This window comes from Sardina pilchardus, chromosome 16 (genome assembly GCF_963854185.1).
Source record: "Sardina pilchardus chromosome 16, fSarPil1.1, whole genome shotgun sequence".
Lineage (NCBI taxonomy): Eukaryota > Metazoa > Chordata > Actinopteri > Clupeiformes > Clupeidae > Sardina > Sardina pilchardus.
In genome coordinates, this window is record NC_085009.1 from 28,363,922 (window position 1) to 28,382,867 (window position 18,946).

Below are 18,946 nucleotides of genomic sequence, written 5' to 3' on the forward strand. Positions count from 1 at the left end.
GTCTATTGTAAACAACACTGGCACATTTAAGTGTTGTACTTGGAAAACGATATATTATTTTCTGGTGCATTGACTAAATTCTTTCCTTCTAGACTCTCTGACTGCAGTATCACAGAGAAGGGCTATGCTAGTCTGGCTTCAGCCCTGAGGTTAAATCCCAAATACCTCAGAGAGCTTGATCTCAGAGGAAATGATCCAGGGAAATCTGGAGTCAAACTGCTTTTAGACCTAAAGGAGGATCCACAGTGCACACTGAGAAATGTCCAGTAAGTATAGTTGCGTGTCAACGATCATCAAAGGCTTCATATGACATATTTTATGAAGCTGGTGAAAGTTCAGACTGTGTGCCATTGACCGTCTTGTGGTGGAACACCTTGTGTAGAGATTCAGTCTCTACTATCCAGACATGAACATGGTATTTGAAGAGACCAGATAAGCTAAGGTGCTGCAGAGAAAACTGAACCTGTGAGATTTAAAGCTGCAGCACCAGGCCAAGCAGATAAATTTGTTACACACACACACACACACACACACACACACACACACACACAAAAGAGTAGCATACATAATGCACTCTTTCTGACAACAGCATATGTAGCAGTCGTCATTTCATTATTACTCGATTGTCTGACTTGCCAAAAGTCTTTGTGTTTTTCTATGCCCACATCAATGTTGTTTAAGTCAGGTGAGATGAAAGGTTTGTTGTCCTCCTTACTTGTCCAGGTTCCTGAAGAGTAGTGCTGCTGAGGAAGCCTGTGCTGCTGTGGCGTCAGCTGTGGGTTCAAACCCCTTACTCATGACTCAGCTGGATCTGAGTGAGCACATACCAGGAGTCTTGGGAGTGACTCAGCTGTGTGCTTTACTGCAGGATCCCCACTGCACACTGCAGACATTACGGTTAGTGGATGTTGTTGCTTTCACTTCACATAAAAGCTGAGGTTGAATAGTGTCGCTGATTTTGTTACAAAATCATCATTGCTTTCTTAATTACACCAATATTAAACTGGAGAAATCTGAAAATAGACTATTCTATATCCTTTCTTTTCCCATATGGAAATGCAGTTCACTGCAGTGAGGCTGTTTCATTGTAAGATGCTCTGATGTGTATAAGTAATGATAATGCAGCTGTAGCAGCAGCTGTAAAGGGGGGTGAGTGATGAATCTGATGTGTATCAGTGATGATAATGCAGCTGTAGCAGCAGCTGTAAAGGGGGGTGAGTGATGAATCTGATGTGTATCAGTGATGATAATGCAGCTGTAGCAGCAGCTGTAAAGGGGGGTGAGTGATGAATCTGATGTGTATCAGTGATGATAATGCAGCTGTAGCAGCAGCTGTAAAGGGGGGTGAGTGATGAATCTCAGATTTGTTGTCATGAGATGACCTCACATTTCAAAAACTGCTGAACTGCCCCCCCTGTGTAAAACTACGAATTACTGCGAAATACACCATTTCAAGGCAGTTTTTCTGAGGGACAGACATACCAACAGAGAAAACACAGAGCTGTAGCACCCCCTAGCTACCTCCTGGCACCGCCCATGAACACACACACACACACACACACACACACACACACACACACACACAAAGAGTATTGTATATGTGACAGTAATGTTGATTGTCCTAAAGAAAATGAAGATGAAGTAGTTATCTTACTTCTCTCTACAGCCTGTCATGCTGCAGTATTGGAGAGGAAGGCTTCAAAGCTCTTGCATCAGCACTGAGATCAAACCCCTCACACATGAGAGAGCTGCAGCTGAGTGGGAATAAAGCAGGAAACTCAGGAGTGAAGCATCTTTCTTCTCTTCTGGAGGATCCCAACTGTAAACTGGAGAAACTAGAGTGAGTGTCACAAGACCAAATACTGAGTTGCTATCAGTGAATTTGACAGTGTGTTTTATCTCTTTTTCTCTCTCACACACACACACACACACACACACACACACACACACACACACACACTCACACACCACTGAGTCAGTCAGTTATTCTCTCTCACACTCACTTATGCAGTCACTATAGCACTATAGGAAGCACACACACACACAAACACACACACACACACACACACACACACACACACACACACACACACACACACACACACACACACAAACACACATAAGAGTATTGTAAATGTGACAGTAATGTTGATTGTCCAAAAGGAAATGAAGATGAAGTACAGTATTTCTCCTACTTCTCTCTACAGCCTGTCAGTCTGCAGTATTGGAAAGGAAGGCTTCAGAGCTCTTGCATCAGCACTGAGATCAAACCCCTCACACATGAGAGAGCTGCAGCTGAGTATGAATATGGAAGCAGGAGACTCAGGAGTGAAGCATCTTTCTTCTCTTCTGGAGGATCCCAACTGTAAACTGGAGACACTAGTGTGAGTATCACAAGACCAAATACTGAGTTGCAATCAGTGAATTTGACAGTGTGTTTTTATCTCTTTTTCTCACACAAACACACACACACACACACACACACACACACACACACACACACACACACACACACACACACACACACACACACACACACACACACACACACACACACACACACACACACACACACACACACACACACACCACTGAGTCAGTCAGTTACTGTCTCTCTCACTCAATTATGTGATCTCTCACATGGTAACATTACAACACCATATTACTAAAGCACACACACACACACACACACACACACACACACACACAAAGTGTATTGTAGATGTGACAGTAATGTTGATGGTCCAAAAGCAAATGAAGATTAAGTATTTCTCCTACTTCTCTTTATAGCCTGTCAGACTGCAGTATTGGAGAGGAAGGCTTCAGAGCTCTTGCATCAGCACTGAGATCAAACCCCTCACACATGAGAGAGCTGCAGCTGAGTAGGAATAAAGCAGGAGACTCAGGAGTGAAGCATCTTTCTTCTCTTCTGGAGGATCCCAACTGTAAACTGGAGAAACTAGTGTGAGTATCACCAGACCAAATACTGAGTTGCTATCAGTGAATTTGACAGTGTGTTTTATCTAGGGGTGGCACGGTTTTTGAAAAATGCTCCGAACCGTGCGGTTCGCATGTCACGGTTCGGAGTGTGTGTTCGTCGTACGGTCCTACGGTTCAGGCTAGTTATGGCATGCGCAATTGATTCCTATATGTGACGACGTGTTTCCCTTACGTGCGAGAGTAGGAGTATGGAGTTTTGAGTGCTGCGCGCAAGGTTTTAGAAATGGCAAGTGCTAGAGATCATCCCTAGCGTGGTCAAACTGATGCACCTGACCCTGCTCGGGTGGAAGCATGTTCTTCCGCAACTGTAGACTATGCGTGCAACTTTACCAAACAGTAGAAGTAAACTCATTCTCCTTGCCCCGCTCTCGTGCGCGCTCAATGGACACCCGCCCTCGACATGCACATTAATCCAAATAGAACATTCACAATCGTGAACGCAATGACGCACAGAAGACGATTAGCTAAATTACTGTTAAAAACGGTTAGCATCATTAGAAGGCTATGATGCAGACATTTGATAAAACCTCTTGCATTCAAGTTGACTGACCATCTCAATACCCATGTTTTCAACTCCAAGGCTTAAAAGGGTCTGTCCCAAGGAGAAAAAGTATTAGCTTACCTTGAAACTAAAACACATGTGGGGAAACTGAACAGTCCAACCAGTAGAGTATGATGAGCTTAGCCTGCTACTTTGTTTACAATATTTTGAGGCTTCAGCCAGACAGCTGAATTTAAGAGGTGGAGTTATAATGAATAGTTGGCTATAATCTGCATAAAGTTTGCTGTTATGAATATCAGACATGTCAGTATATAGAATGTATAAATAATTACATAATGTGTGTGTGTTTCAAATAAAGACAAGCTTTACATCTTGTTAAAAAATCATTCACACTATATGAAAGGAGAGCGATAAAAAGGCGATGCAATGAAAAATATGGGTGGACGACCTACATTTTGTGCTGGTGCACCATCCCTGCCAAATAAATGAAAAGATTGTTGAAATCAATGTCTTCCCTCTTGCTTTATCAAAATCTCAACTGGAGCTTAGAGTTTCCTCAGACAATAATGTGCTTTATGTGAAGTCAAATTCAGTTTGTGCATTATTACATGATAACTATTCTCTAAATACTCTAGCCTAATTGTGGATGATTAAACTATGTGCTGAAATATGTTTCTGGAGTGTTAAAGAGTAAAAGAAAAAATAACAACAAGAACCGCACCAAACCGAAAACCGTGACCCTAAACCGTGATACGAACCGAACCGTAGATTTTGTGAACCGTGCCACCCCTAGTTTTATCTCTTTATCTTACACGAACACACACACACACACACACACACACACACACACACACACACACACACACACACACCACTGAGTCAGTCAGTTATTCTCTCTCACAGTCACTTATGCAGTGACAAAGCACTATAGGAAGCACACACACACACACACACACACACACACACACACACACACACACACACACACACACACGCACACACACAAAGAGTATTGTAAATGTGACAGTAATGTTGATTGTCCAAAAGGAAGTGAAAATGAAGTATTTCTCCTACTTCTCTCTACAGCCTGGATATCTGCAGTATTGGAGAAGAAGGCTTCAGAGCTCTTGCATCAGCACTGAGATCAAACCCCTCACACATGAGAGAGCTGCAGCTGAGTGGGAATAAAGCAGGAGACTCAGGAGTGAAGCATCTTTCTTCTCTTCTGGAGGATCCCAACTGTAAACTGGAGACACTACAGTGAGTATCACAAGACTAAATACTGAGTTGCTATCAGTGAATATGACAGTGTGTTTTATCTCTTTTTCTCACACGAACACACACACACACACACACACTAGTGTTGTCACGATACCAAAATTATGACTTCGATATGATACCTGCCATAAATACCTCGATAGTCGATACTGAACCGATACCACGGTGAAATTCTAAAATATCTGGAAAAAAATATCAATAGGCCTATTGCTCTGGTTCGGTTTGACTTTAATCAGCTTGTTCCTGTCCGGGTTTTTTTTTTTTTTTTGAGCAAATTACACTAATAATAATAATTATTATTATACCCCAGAGTTAGTATGAGCATAATATCTTGTTTGTTAACATATTTGTTATAATATTTCATGAGTTTGATTGTCTGACTTTCAGAGACCATTCTTTATAGTTGTTATATCCAGACAATGCTCAGTAGGACGCAAACCTCCACCAGATGTAGAGAAATGTGAGTTTAATTTAATAGTGTGCAGGTCAATTCTGGGCTCATCATAAAGTCACCGCACGTTCATTATCTTTTAGTTTTAGTCAATAGTTTTTTTTATTGTTTGTTACAAATTACACGTGTTGTGTTGTTACAAATTACACATGTTAAAATTATAAGATAGCCTACTACTACGCTATTCAGTGGGTCATCTGATGACGCCTGCAAGAGGTCTAGGGTGCTGATGTCGTTCATGGCTAATAAATTAACGTTTGGACTCAATACATGCTGGCTATGGGCTCTACTAAGAGAATTTCAGGTAGGCTAGTGTAACGGGTGCTAGCTGGTTAGCTATGCTGTGGAACGTTAGTAAACCTCACTCCCCGACGCTTCAAGAGCGCTGCTGGCATGAAAGCTAGTAGCCTGGGCTTTTAGCTGGATTGTTAGCGCGCTCGACTCCCGATCCGAGGTGCTGCTGTCTCGCGGGTTCGAGTCCGGGCGTGTGCAGGGCTGGACCGCGGTGGTTCCACACAACGCAGGTTACATTGGTGCCGTGACCCGGATCGGGAGTGAGGTTTAGGGGGGTGAGTGTAACGGGTGCTAGCTGGTTAGCTATGCTGTGGAACGTTAGTAAACCTCACTCCCCGACGCTTCAAGAGCGCTGCTGGCATGAAAGCTAGTAGCCTGGGCTTTTAGCTGGATTGTTAGCGCGCTCGACTCCCGATCCGAGGTGCTGCTGTCTCGCGGGTTCGAGTCCGGGCGTGTGCAGGGCTGGACCGCGGTGGTTCCACACAACGCAGGTTACACTAGTTTATATTTAAGAAATAATAAAAAAAAGGCAGACTACATGCCATGATAAATATTACCAGAACTGATTGAATGTTAAATAGATCGTTTGCAAGTTATGCTAAAGTTACAATGATCAGCGTGAACATTGAGTCATCTTGCAAACAGACAGACAAACAAGCAAACCCCGATGAAAACATTACCTCCGTCAAGGAGGTTTCTATATGCTTACTGTCGCTTTGCCTCGTCAAAATTCAGTGTTGAAAAAATAGTTTTCCAATTAGCCTACAGGATACACCACACTCGTTTCACTTCGGTTTGTGGATACGATTGGTGCTGATCATGGTGTTTTCAATCACATTCGCTGACCTCTCGGTCTTTGAATTCGTTGTAAAGGTCGGGATGTCTGTCAAGGTGCTGTGCAAAGTTGGACGTTGCCTGCATGCTTTTGTTTACATCTCTTGTGTCTGTGGGCTTGCCTTCACTGTCGACACATGCGAAATAGCTCCAGACTTCAGTTCGCCCGTCTATTTGATCAGCAAGCCGAGGACGGTCGGCAGGCGCTCTTGAACCTGTAGCCATCTCTCTCCCTCTCACTCACTCACAGCCTGTTGCTGCGTGCACACACTGTGGCTGCGTGTGAGAGGGGAAAGTTAGCCACGCCCACTAGTCTCTGCGTTCAAGGAGCATGACTGAGAGCTGGAGCAGCTCCTTGCACAGACACGGAAAGTTATTTTTTAATAAAGTATCGGTTCTAAAAACGTCGGAAATCGTATCGTTTTTTGCGTTAAGGCATCGTGATACCTTTCTAGTATCGGTATATCGTGCAACACTAACACACACACACACACACACACATATGCAGTCACTATAGCACTATAGGAAGCACACACACACACACCCACACACCCACACCCAAACACCCACACCCCCCCCCCCCCCCCCCCCACACACACACACACAAAGAGTGTTGTAAATGTGTCAGTAATGTTGATTGTCTAAAGGAAATGAAGATGAAGTATTTCTCCTACTTCTCTCTACAGCCTGTCATGCTGCAGTATTGGAGAGGAAGGCTTCAGAGCTCTTGCATCAGCACTGAGATCAAACCCCTCTCACATGAGAGAGCTGCAGCTGAGTTGGAGTAAAGCAAGAGACTCAGGAGTGAAGCATCTTTCCTCTCTTCTGGAGGATCCCAACTGTAAACTGGAGAAACTACAGTGAGTATCGCAAGACCAAATACTGAGTTGATATCAGTGAATTTGACAGTGTGATTTTTCCTCTTTTTCTCACTCAAACACACACACACACACACACACACACACACACACACACACACACACACACACACACACACACACACACACACACACACCACTGAGTCAGTTAGTTACTGTCTCTCTCACTCACTTAGTGATCTCTCACATTGTAACATTATAACACCATAGCACTATAGCGCACACACACACACACACACACACACACACACACACACAGTATTGTAAATGTAACAGTAATGTTGATTGTCCAAAAGTAAATGAAGATGAAGCATTTCTCCTATTTCTCTCTACAGCCTGGATGACTGCAGTATTGGAGAGGAAGGCTTCAGAGCTCTTGCATCAGCACTGAGATCAAACCCCTCACACATGAGAGAGCTGCAGCTGAGTAGTAATTATGAAGCAGGAGACTCAGGAGTGAAGCATCTTTCTTATCTTCTGGAGGATCCCAACTGTAAACTGGAGAAACTACTGTGAGTATCACAAGACCAAATACTGAGTTGATATCAGTGAATTTGACAGTGTGTTTTTTCCTCTTTTTCTCACTCAAACACACACACACACACACACACACACACACACACACACACACACACACACACACACACACACGCACGCACGCACCACTGACTTACTCATTCAGTCAGTCGTTTATTTAGTCACTCGTCTGCACACAATCACAACACACACACACACACACACACACACACACACACACACACACACACACACACACACACACACAGAGTATTGTAAATGTGACAGTAATGTTGATTGTCCAAAAGGAAGTGAAGATGAAGTATTTCTCCTACTTTTCTCTACAGCCTGAATAACTGCAGTATTGGAGAGGAAGGCTTCAGAGCTCTTGCATCAGCACTGAGATCAAACCCCTCACACATGAGAGAGCTGCAGCTGGGTTGGAATAAAGCAGGAGACTCAGGAGTGAAGCATCTTTCTTCTCTTCTGGAGGATCCCAACTGTAAACTGGAGAAACTACAGTGAGTATCACAAGACCAAATACTGAGTTGCTATCAGTGAATTTGACAGTGTGCTTTATCTCTTTTTCTCACATGAACACACACACACACACACACACACACACACACACACACATACACACACACACACACACACACACACACACACACCACTGACTTACTCATTCAGTCAGTGCTTTATTTAGTCACTGAGCTGCACACAATCACAACACACACACACACGCGCACACACACGCACACACACACACACACACACACACACACACACACACACACACACACAGAGAGTATTGGAAATTTGATAGTAATGTTGATTTTCTCTTTGTCTCACTCAAACACAAATTCACTACTGAGTCAGTCGGTCACTCTCTTACTCACTCAATTACTCACACTATAATATGACAAACATACATACACACACACCCCAAAAACACACACACACACACACACACACACACACACACACACACACACGTGCACACACACACCACTGACACTGATGCTCTCACTCGCTAACATACATAGACAAATGTCTGACTCACTCAGTCACACAATCAAACAAACACACACACACAGGCACACACACACACACACACACACACACACACACACACACACCAACCACTGACTCAATCACTTACTAACGCACACAGACACACTGTTAAGGGTAGATGTGGATGTGCGCTTTGAGCAAGGTGGTACACACTCAGGAGGATTCAAGGAGAAGGTTTGAAGATGGGATTTTTTATTATTTCCCAAATAAGGCCAATATTTGGCAATAAAAGTAATAGAATAAAAAATAAAGAAAAATAAATACTTTCCATAAATGAAATAAAAAGTTAGCATAATAGTCAAAATCATAGCAATAAATGAAGCCGGCAATACCAATAACCTTATAGCAGGTCACATTAGGGAGCAAATAGGACCAATGTCCTGTCAGATGCTGCTCTCCCAGTAGTCTCTCAACCAGACACATAAATAGGCCTAAGAATTACCCCTGAAATTGGTACATACCAACTTAGAACATCATGCAGGGGTGTTCTAGATAATTACAAGAATAACAGGCTAATACAGCCATAATATAAACATTCCAATAAGCTAGAATCTCCAGTCTGAATACTCTCAACGTCGCTCACTTTGGCATAGCCAAAATCTATAAATACAGCGAAATTATTAAATATCTAAACTTCAGGTCACTTCCTATTGACTCGGAAGTTTAGACGGCAATTTAAACACGACAACCGCGGCACACATTCTCTATACAAACACGGACGAAACACTGGTAAGACTAACATAACGCTATGATAACATTTGAAACAAATAAGCTAAATAAACGTACAGATAAAGACATTTGTGTTGTGTGGTTATTGCAACGGAATATGTGAAGTGGCAAGTAAATGAGTGTAAACAGTAAGCGATGTAATGATAGTGGTTGCTAGCATGTAATAAATCACCGTAGTGTTAGATGGTAATGTCGACTATTTAAAACAGCTACGGGATTACGGCAGAGGTGTATGATGAATGACTATGTAAACAAGTGATTTTAGAACAATATGGAGGTCAACTGAAAACATAGACACGTCAGACAAACACAGATCACAAGTACACAGAGGGTTTTAACAAGGTAGCGTATTGCTACCGTGACGGTAGGTATGCGACCCGTCACACACACATCACTGTCTCTCTCATTCACTCACAGACTCAGCCCCCTACCTACACACACACACACACACACACACACACACACACACACACACACACATATACACACATCACTGTCTCTCTCACTCACAGCCCCATACCTTCACACAAGCACACACACACCACTGACTCACTCACTCACTTACTTACACACACATGCACACATCCCTAGGGTTGGGTACCTATCGCATTTGAACCGATATCGGTACCGGTGCCGGTGCCTGAGGTTCGGTGTCGGTATTCAACGGTATTTTTTTCGGTACCTTACTGAATCTGTAACACCTTGTTTGTATCAACTACAAGTTCCACAAAATCAAATGTATACATTGAGAATGTTTTTAATACAAACCCCTCTCATTTCTTAAGTATGAACATGAACAATGGATAGTGAAAGTTTTTTTAAACAAACTCCATCAAACCCAAACATAGAACAAATAATTAGTCCATTGGGTTATATGATGATTTAGCTATTTTAGGCCATGTTCATGAAAAAAGCAATCCTTCCATCTTTGTTTTGTGCAATTTAACAGTATAGCCTAGGTCAGCGGTATGCCAGGCATCATGTTTAATAAACCGCCCCTTTTTAATAGGGATGCACCGATCCGACTTTTTCAGTCTCGATACCGATACCGATGCCTGGGCTCTGCATATCGGTCGATATCCGATACCGATCCGATACCATTGTTAATTAATAAACTGTATACCTCACCATGTGGAAAAGACTAAAAGCATCAGGCTTGACTTAAACATTCTTTCCATAACTAAACATTACTTTCCTAAGAAAAAATCTAACAAAATAACACTTAGATATAAAGGTAATGTATTATTATTATTATTATTATTATTATTATTATCATCATTATTGATTACATTACTAGTATTAAAAATAAATAGTTGTGCACCAGCAGCAACTTGGAACAGCATTCAAATTCAAGTTTACAGTTATTACTAAATAATAAATCTAACTAGCTGACATGAAACTCAACAAATACACAATTTTGCAGATAAAAATCCCATATTAGTGACATACATTGAAACACCCCTGCCAAAATGGTGTCACCCGCGAAACCCCTCTATTTACTCATAGTGGTATGGTCCCGCAGTTTCCCCACGATAAACTAATTAGTTCACACGGAGTTTGAATGGTGGTAAACGGCACTTGTTGTACGTTTTATCTAATAAATGAGAAGTTTTTAACAGCTAATTTGAACATTTGCATGTCTTGATACCAAGAACAGTTTATACAGATATGAGATGAAAATGACAATGTGTTTAGTTTGAGTAGCCTATTTTGTGTTGACTAAACGTATTGCCTAAATGCAACAAAACGCATGAAGATCGTAATTAATCTATGACAAATGGAGGTTAGTATAGACATTCTTTTGATCCTATGACATACATTTGGTATCTGTATTTATCCCATCCGTGAATTTAACTGTTGCGTGGGCCTACAACGTGTATAATCAAATTATAGCATTGCATCGGAGGGAGGGAATCCGTTAAATATGCCGTTTTAATGAGTCATATTTCTCATTCAAAATAACAGAGCAAGCGAGCGACAGAGAGAAAATAGAAACCGTAGTATGCCAACAACAAAAGTTATCTCAAAACATCGCGCTGCTCGCGTTGCTTGCTGTCAGGACACTCCAATTGACAGCAATGAAATTAAACGAATTGTATCGTTAATGTTTGCTCGCATGTTTGCATGTTTGCAAAATAGTTTCTATTTTTTTATGGCCATCTCTTATCTGCTGACTGCTTGGAGCAGCGCAGCAAAAGCAAAGGCTACGGTCAATATCCTTAGAGCAAGTTGTCACGACAAATACAGCGAGTATTTGGCAAATAGCCTAGATATTATTAATGCTGTTAAGCCATTATCATCTAGCCATGATACATTTCAATAGCATTCAAACATCTTTCTGTCACATATGCTTTGAACTATTTAAAGTCCTGTTTTACCGTTTTGAATGGATCCAGCTCATTCGTGATTCAGAAGATGGGTGCATTTCATTGCACTCCGTCAACTCTCAGTTTTATCTTAAGTTCTGACCAGGGATAGGCCTACTATTTTGATTAATTTATGCCTGCTCTTGGTGCAATAAATGGTGCATATTAAGTTAGCCTATTCACTTTAGTTTTTGAGACCGACATTAACGTTAGCCTACACTCAGACATGACGTCAGATGGCGCACTCCGCTCCTGATGCACATGAAAGTACCGAAATTTAGCACCGTTCAGCAATACCCGGTAATACCGACGTGATTCGGTCGGTACCGGTAAAAGTACAGGGGTCGGTACCCAACCCTACACATCCCTGACTCATTCTCACTCAAAAACACACACACACACACACACACACACACACACACACACACACACACACACCACTGACTCAAACACTTACTAACGCACACATAAACTCATCACTGACACTCTGTCACTCAGTCAAACACACACACACTAGTGTTAATCAGTGTTGGGCAAGTTACTGAAAATTAGTATTCAGTTACAGTTACTAGTTACTTGTTTTGAAAGTAATTGAATTACTTGCCCAGTTACTGTATATCAAAAGTAATTAGTTACTAAGAAAAGTAACTTTTAAGTTACTTTCATGTCTGCGCTTTAGATGTAAATACTAACAGTACTGAACAGTCAAACACAATAAACATATTTGTTTAGACCTAGTGGGTCGTCAAACACAATAAACATATTTTTTTAGACCTAGTGGGTCACTGACTCAACAGTTGACAGAGGATGCATGTCATCGATAACATACCTAACGGTATGGACACGGTTATAGTGACCTATCATTCACAGCAGTGGCAATCCTAGTCTGCTCAACCCACAGAAAATGTCTCATCTTGTTTCTATTTCATATTTTGAATTCATAATCATAAACTATATATATTCTGTTAACAGTTAATAGTACTTTAGCATCTGCATAATTACTTATAGCTAAAAACTAGCGACAAAGCGATACACAATATGACCGCCGCTCAGGCCATCCTTAAAAATATTCTTGTTTGCCGTAACCCGACCGACCCTGTCAATATAGGGCCGACCCAAACAGTCTCCTAGAAGAGTTGAAGCTGTTATAGCTGCAAAGACTGGACCAACGTCATATTAAACCCTATGGATTAAGAATAGGATGTGACTGAAGTTCATATGGGGGTCAAGGCCGGTGACCCAATACTTTTGGCAATATAGTGTGTGTCGTGTGTGTGTGTGTAATGTATGTACATATAACATGCAAATATTTTTTCATTATTACCAACAAAATCACTGTGACCAAAAATGTACTTTTTTTTTTTACCTTGAATCTTGAAAAAAAAAATATTTGCCTACCTACCGACCCAATTTTTTTGGGGGGGGGCTGTTACTGCAAACAAACATATTTTTAAGGATGGCCTCAGTCCTGCACATTCTTTCCGCAAATATCAATCACGCTTGTGTTTCCATCGCCTACTCCATCCCTACTGCAACTTTTATGTATGTAAATGAGTGTGTGCATGTGTGCGCTTGCTTTTGTGTATGAGTGCTTCTCTGTCTAGTGTGAGTGTGTGTCTGCTTGTGTGTGTGTTTAATGTGTCTCTGAGTATATGTTCACTGTGTTCTCTGCCGTCACTGTCACTCCAATATCAGATAACACACACACACACACACACACACACACACACACTCACATGCGCGCGTGTGCACACACACACACACACACACACACAAACACACATACACAGGCACACACTCACACACGCACACAAACACACACTCGCACACACACACACACACACACACACACACACACACACACACACACACACACACACAAACACACACACACAGGCACACCCAGAGAGAGAGAGAGAGAAAGAGAGAACACACACAGAATACACACAGATAACACAGACACACAGAGAGAGAGAGAGAGAGAGAGAGAGAGAGAACACACACAGAACATGCACATACACACATATACACACATGCAAACACACAGATGGGCACACAGAAACGCACCCACACACACAGGTTATAGTACATCACACACACACTCACTTCTCAGCTCCGGTGGTCTCACAAAATGTACTCAAAGATGTGTGTGTGCATGTGTGTGTGTGTGTGTGTGTGTGTGTAGGTGTGTGTGTGTGTGTGTAAGGGTGTATGTGTGCATGCGTGTGGGCGTGTTTGTGCATGTGTTTGTATAATGTTTTATGTACATGTGTGTATGTAGTGGTGCGTGTGTGTGTAGGTATGCGTGTGTGTGTGTGTGTACAGGGTGCGAGTTAGGGGGGAGCAGGGGGAGCCATGGCTCCCCTAGTGCCACCTGAGCTCCCCTGGAAACATGGTTTGTGAAATTTTGGGGGAGCTCTAAAATATTAATGATTGCCAAATAAATTATATTTTGACCATGGTTTTCCCTCAAAGGTGTAAAATCAGATAAATAAAATTGTATTTTGAGTTCATGATTCATGAAAAAAGTGCCTGCTTTCGCGCTTGAAACGTGGGGACGCTGCCCGCAGCTCCACCCACTACCCACTCACACAAGCTCGTTCACACTAGCACTGTAGTCGAATGTCTAAAAGAAAAGAATGGCCTACTTATGATAATGGCTCTGTGCATCGTTGTGTTGTGTATGGCGTTGCGTCTCTCCAGGCAGGGAGAGGGTTGTGTTGTGCCCTGTATTGTAAAGGCTTTGCCATAATTTGTTCATGGTTGCAGCCGCTGGCTGCTCTTATTTCGTGTGTTTGGCTCTGTGTACAGGATATCCCATGTGGTTGTGAAACAATGTAAGTTGTTGAGTATAGCCTAATTCTAAGTTGATTCAATTAAACAGTCAGAAGACACATTATTGGTGGTCCGTGGATTATTTACTATCAAGTTCACTGAAGTTTGCGTAGCCCATTCGGGAAATCTGTTGACGTGATCCATCAGGGTGTTTCGTCTAAATATGGCTATAGCTGTTAGACCTATCGCACCCGTGTGCAACAAATTTTCTCTTTATAATAGGCCTATGCCTATGCTGTTGCAGAATCGGCATTTAAACTTTGCCCCCCCCCCCCCCCCCAAAAAAAAAAAATAAAACCCGCCCCGCCCCCCGGCTCCCCCGGAGACCGTGGTATAACTCGCACACTGTGTGTGTATTTATGTGTGTGTGTGTGTGTGTTCCTGCATGTTTGTTGCACCCAGAGCAACCATTCTCTTTTAAAAAATATTTGGAAACTAGTTGATTAAAGGTTTCTAATGGTGTCACTTATATGTTTCTAGGACAAAAACTAGCAGAGATTGAGATGTTTGGAACAGTTTTTGAAATCCCCAGGGGGGGATTTAGACTCCAGATAATACCACCATCTACTGGCCGATGGGTATACAGTCCTGAATGTACACATAAATCCATTTATTTTATAGCCCCCCGTGGATGAAATTCCACAAAACTTGGCATACTCCCAGAGGGTGTCAGGTTAATCATACACATGAAATTTGGTGCAGTTCATAACATCTCATCTGAAGATAGGGGCAATTAAAGCAATATTACATTGCATTTTCAATTTTTACGATGGGGGGGCAAATCACAAATGACTGGTTATAAGCTAAGTTGATGCAAGCTCTAGAGAACAACATACCATAAACATTTTGTCATCCTCGGTGCCACGGTTCAGGTAGTTATGTAGGAAAAACTGTCATTTTTGGGCTTCGGGCGGGGGCAGCGCGGGGGTGGAGTGACCCCCGGGGACGAAACGAAAATTTTCCATAGAACTCTACTGGGGCTACATGCCCACCAAGTTTCATGCGCTCCGGTGTTACGGTGTCCCGGGAATCGTTGACGAAAAATGACGGGAAAAAAGAATAAAAAAAAAAAAAAAAAAACTTTGACAACAACTATATGACCGCTTCGCTAGCTACGCTAGCGGCGGTCATAATAATCAGTAATTTGAATAGGCCACTTCATGTTGATTACACTTGTCTTTAATAACATTAGCCTACAGGAGTGGTGTGTAGGTCTCATTGAGTGACTGTCACTTTAAGAGGTACGTGAATGTAGTTAGGTTTCATTCGGTTTTAACAGGGAAAGTCATGCATAGTTCACTGACATGTTTTCATAAAATAAAATTAAAAACGAACAAGGTAAAGAGGATATTTCTGGCGTCATAGAAAAGATAGGTGTCTTGCTTCTATGATTTAGGTAGGTTGAACTCTTAGATGTGGGGTCTTTGCACCTGCACATAGGCTATTTTACAACTCACCACTACGTTTCTGCCTTTGATTTCGACGAGCGAAAATTAATGTCCATACTTCCAGGAGAGAAAGCTCATCTTACCCGCACTGTCGGCCATGATGTGGTTTAATGCTCATTGATTGATTCGATTGGTGTGTGTGCCACCCTGCGACGTCAGGTCAGAAGTGAGCCTCTTGTCTTCTTGTCTGCAAGGGTTCGATTTTCACAAAAGAGAGTAACACGAGTAACGAACTCATTTAAATTTCAGTAATTGTAATTGCGTTACCTGATTTTAAAAAATACTTAGTTACTTGCTCGTTACCGCTAAAAGTAGTGGAATTACAGTAATGCGTTACTTTGTAACGCGTTACTCCCAACACTGGTGTTAATTTTGTCACCTATTTTTGTTTAGTCATAGTCTTAGTCTTGTGATGAAATGTTCTTTTTAGTCTTAGTCATATTTAGTCATTCAAATATCATTTTTGTCAGTCTAGTTTTAGTTGACTAAAAGTCTCATAATTTCTTCTTCTTTCTCATTAATATCTTCGTCAAGTTTTAGTCAAAACATTTTAGTCTTTTTTATATAACAAGATACTTTTGAATAGGCTACTATTTCAGTCAAATAGTGCTTCAGCTATGTGTTTCACACATCTCAATTTTCCCCCAATAATATCCATAGCAGACACAAAGTAGGCCTTTTACTCCGCTACACTAGATGGCACTATGCGCCCAAACGCAGTCCCATATAGGGATGGGTATTGATACGTTTTTATCAATATCGATGGCATTATCAATTCTGCCTATCAATCCAATTCCTTATCAATTCTCTTATCGATTCCCAAACAATTTAGGTGCACCCACATTTTTCATTGCATCGCCTTTAACGCCAAAAGGTCACCTTTTATCGCTCTCCTTTCATATAATGTGAATGATTTTTTAACAATAAGGCGTAGAAAAAGCTTGTCTTTATTTAAAACACAACAAGGAATATACATATTCTTTATAGAATTATAAAGATGTATATATAGCCTACAGTATAATATAATATAATTCTTTATATATTCTAATCTATACTACTGACATTTCTGATATTCATGACATTCATGACTATTCATATTTACAACTCTGCCTCTTCAATTCAGCTGTCGGCTTGAAGCCTCAAATTGTAAACAAAGTAGCATAGTTGGCTAGCTTATTATAGTCTACTGGTTGGACTGTTCAGTTTCCCCACGTGTGTTTAAGTTGCAAGGTAGGCTAATACTTTTCCTCCTTGGGACAGGCCCTTTTGAGTCTTAGTTGGAAAACATTGAGATGATCAATCAACTTGAACTAGTGCAGTGCCCGTGCAAACAATGTTTTCCAAGAAACGTGTTGCCCAATGACGTTGATGCAGGTAGATCATGTTAGATTGGTGATGAGAATCAGGCCCGTGCTGTTAGAGCTTTTTACTCTTTGCAAGGTAATAAAAAAGTGAAGGGGAAAGGCGTTTGAGTTGCAGCTAATGGCTATTAGACACATTACATACCCGTGCGTTTTTGCTGTTGTTGGGAAATGATAGCCTAAAGCTAACCGCATGCATGGCCCGTCTATGCCATGGCCATGCCAGTGCTATGAAGCGCAAGGCAACCGCGGTTGTTGATGAGTAGCCTATGCAACGTTACGTGACTTTAACAGCCTGCTTACCAACATGGGTGCATGTGTGTCGGACTCAGCATGTTTATCCAACATGAACAATCTTGAAACGGTCCGTTGTTTACGTGAGACATCGTAATTTCCATGAACACGGAGTTTGTCAGCGAAATGGGCTTTTTTGTTTCTATGCTGGAGTAAGTGAGAGTGAGGGGGAGTGGCTAGTGCAGAGAGCGGTAGAATTGTGGGATTGCGGCAGAGTTGTATTTTGTTTAATTTAACGATATCTTTGTCATTTTTTGTCCGAACATGACCAAACTTTGCACTGCACTCACGCATGTCATTAGCAATACATGTGTCAAATTTTAGGTCAGTTGGATGAGTGGTTTGAGAGTTATGCGTGGAACACACAGACAGACAGAGTGACACACAGACAGACGTTCCTTGCATTAATAGATAGATAGATAGATAGATAGATAGATAGATAGATGCAAGAGTTTGAATCAAATTTGTGCAGTAGCCTACGCTATGATGCTAACCGAAATTAAGTATAATGTAGCTAGTTGTCTTCTATGCGTCATTGCTTTCACGATTGTGAATGTGCATGTTGAGGGGCGGGTGTCCATTGAGCGCGCACGAGAGAGGGAGAGGGAGAGAGAGCGGGCCAAGGGGGTTACTTCTATACAGTTTGGCAAAGTTGCACGCATAGTCTACAATTAAAACTTGTGAAGGAAACGTATGCTTTCACCCGAGCAGCGTCAGGTGCACCAGAACGACCAAGAATTATTTTCAGGCACACTCACCGTCGAACACATGACACTCTTGGAGCTTAATCCCATGCTTCACGGACAAATGTTTTAACATATTGCTGGTATTACTACCCTTACACGATAACAATATATATACTACACTGGTTGCAGATGGCAGAATTTTCATCACGTTTAGTGAAATGGAGCCAGGCTTTGGATCTCTTCCTCCTCTCGGGGTTGACTTGTAGTATGAGTCTCGCAGCCACAGGGTTACAGCAACAGTGCGTAGCTAGCCTACAGGAAAGCTGCTGCCCATGAATTAATTTGGACTATTGTGAATGCTTATCAGGTAGCATAGATATTCTGTCTTCTCATTTTGTAG

General features: G+C 41.8%; 1 protein-coding gene across 1 annotated transcript in view; it reads left to right on the forward strand.

Moving 5' to 3' along the window:
- LOC134059640 (uncharacterized) overlaps nucleotides 1-18,946 on the forward strand; it is a 301,237-nt gene that overhangs the window by 172,232 nt on the left and 110,059 nt on the right. Inside the window, exons 19-23 of the mRNA XM_062516082.1 lie at nucleotides 2,791-2,964; nucleotides 4,589-4,762; nucleotides 7,046-7,219; nucleotides 7,573-7,749; nucleotides 8,101-8,274. Coding sequence (XP_062372066.1) covers nucleotides 2,791-2,964; nucleotides 4,589-4,762; nucleotides 7,046-7,219; nucleotides 7,573-7,749; nucleotides 8,101-8,274 — 873 coding nt within the window. The remainder of the gene's footprint in view (nucleotides 1-2,790; nucleotides 2,965-4,588; nucleotides 4,763-7,045; nucleotides 7,220-7,572; nucleotides 7,750-8,100; nucleotides 8,275-18,946) is intronic.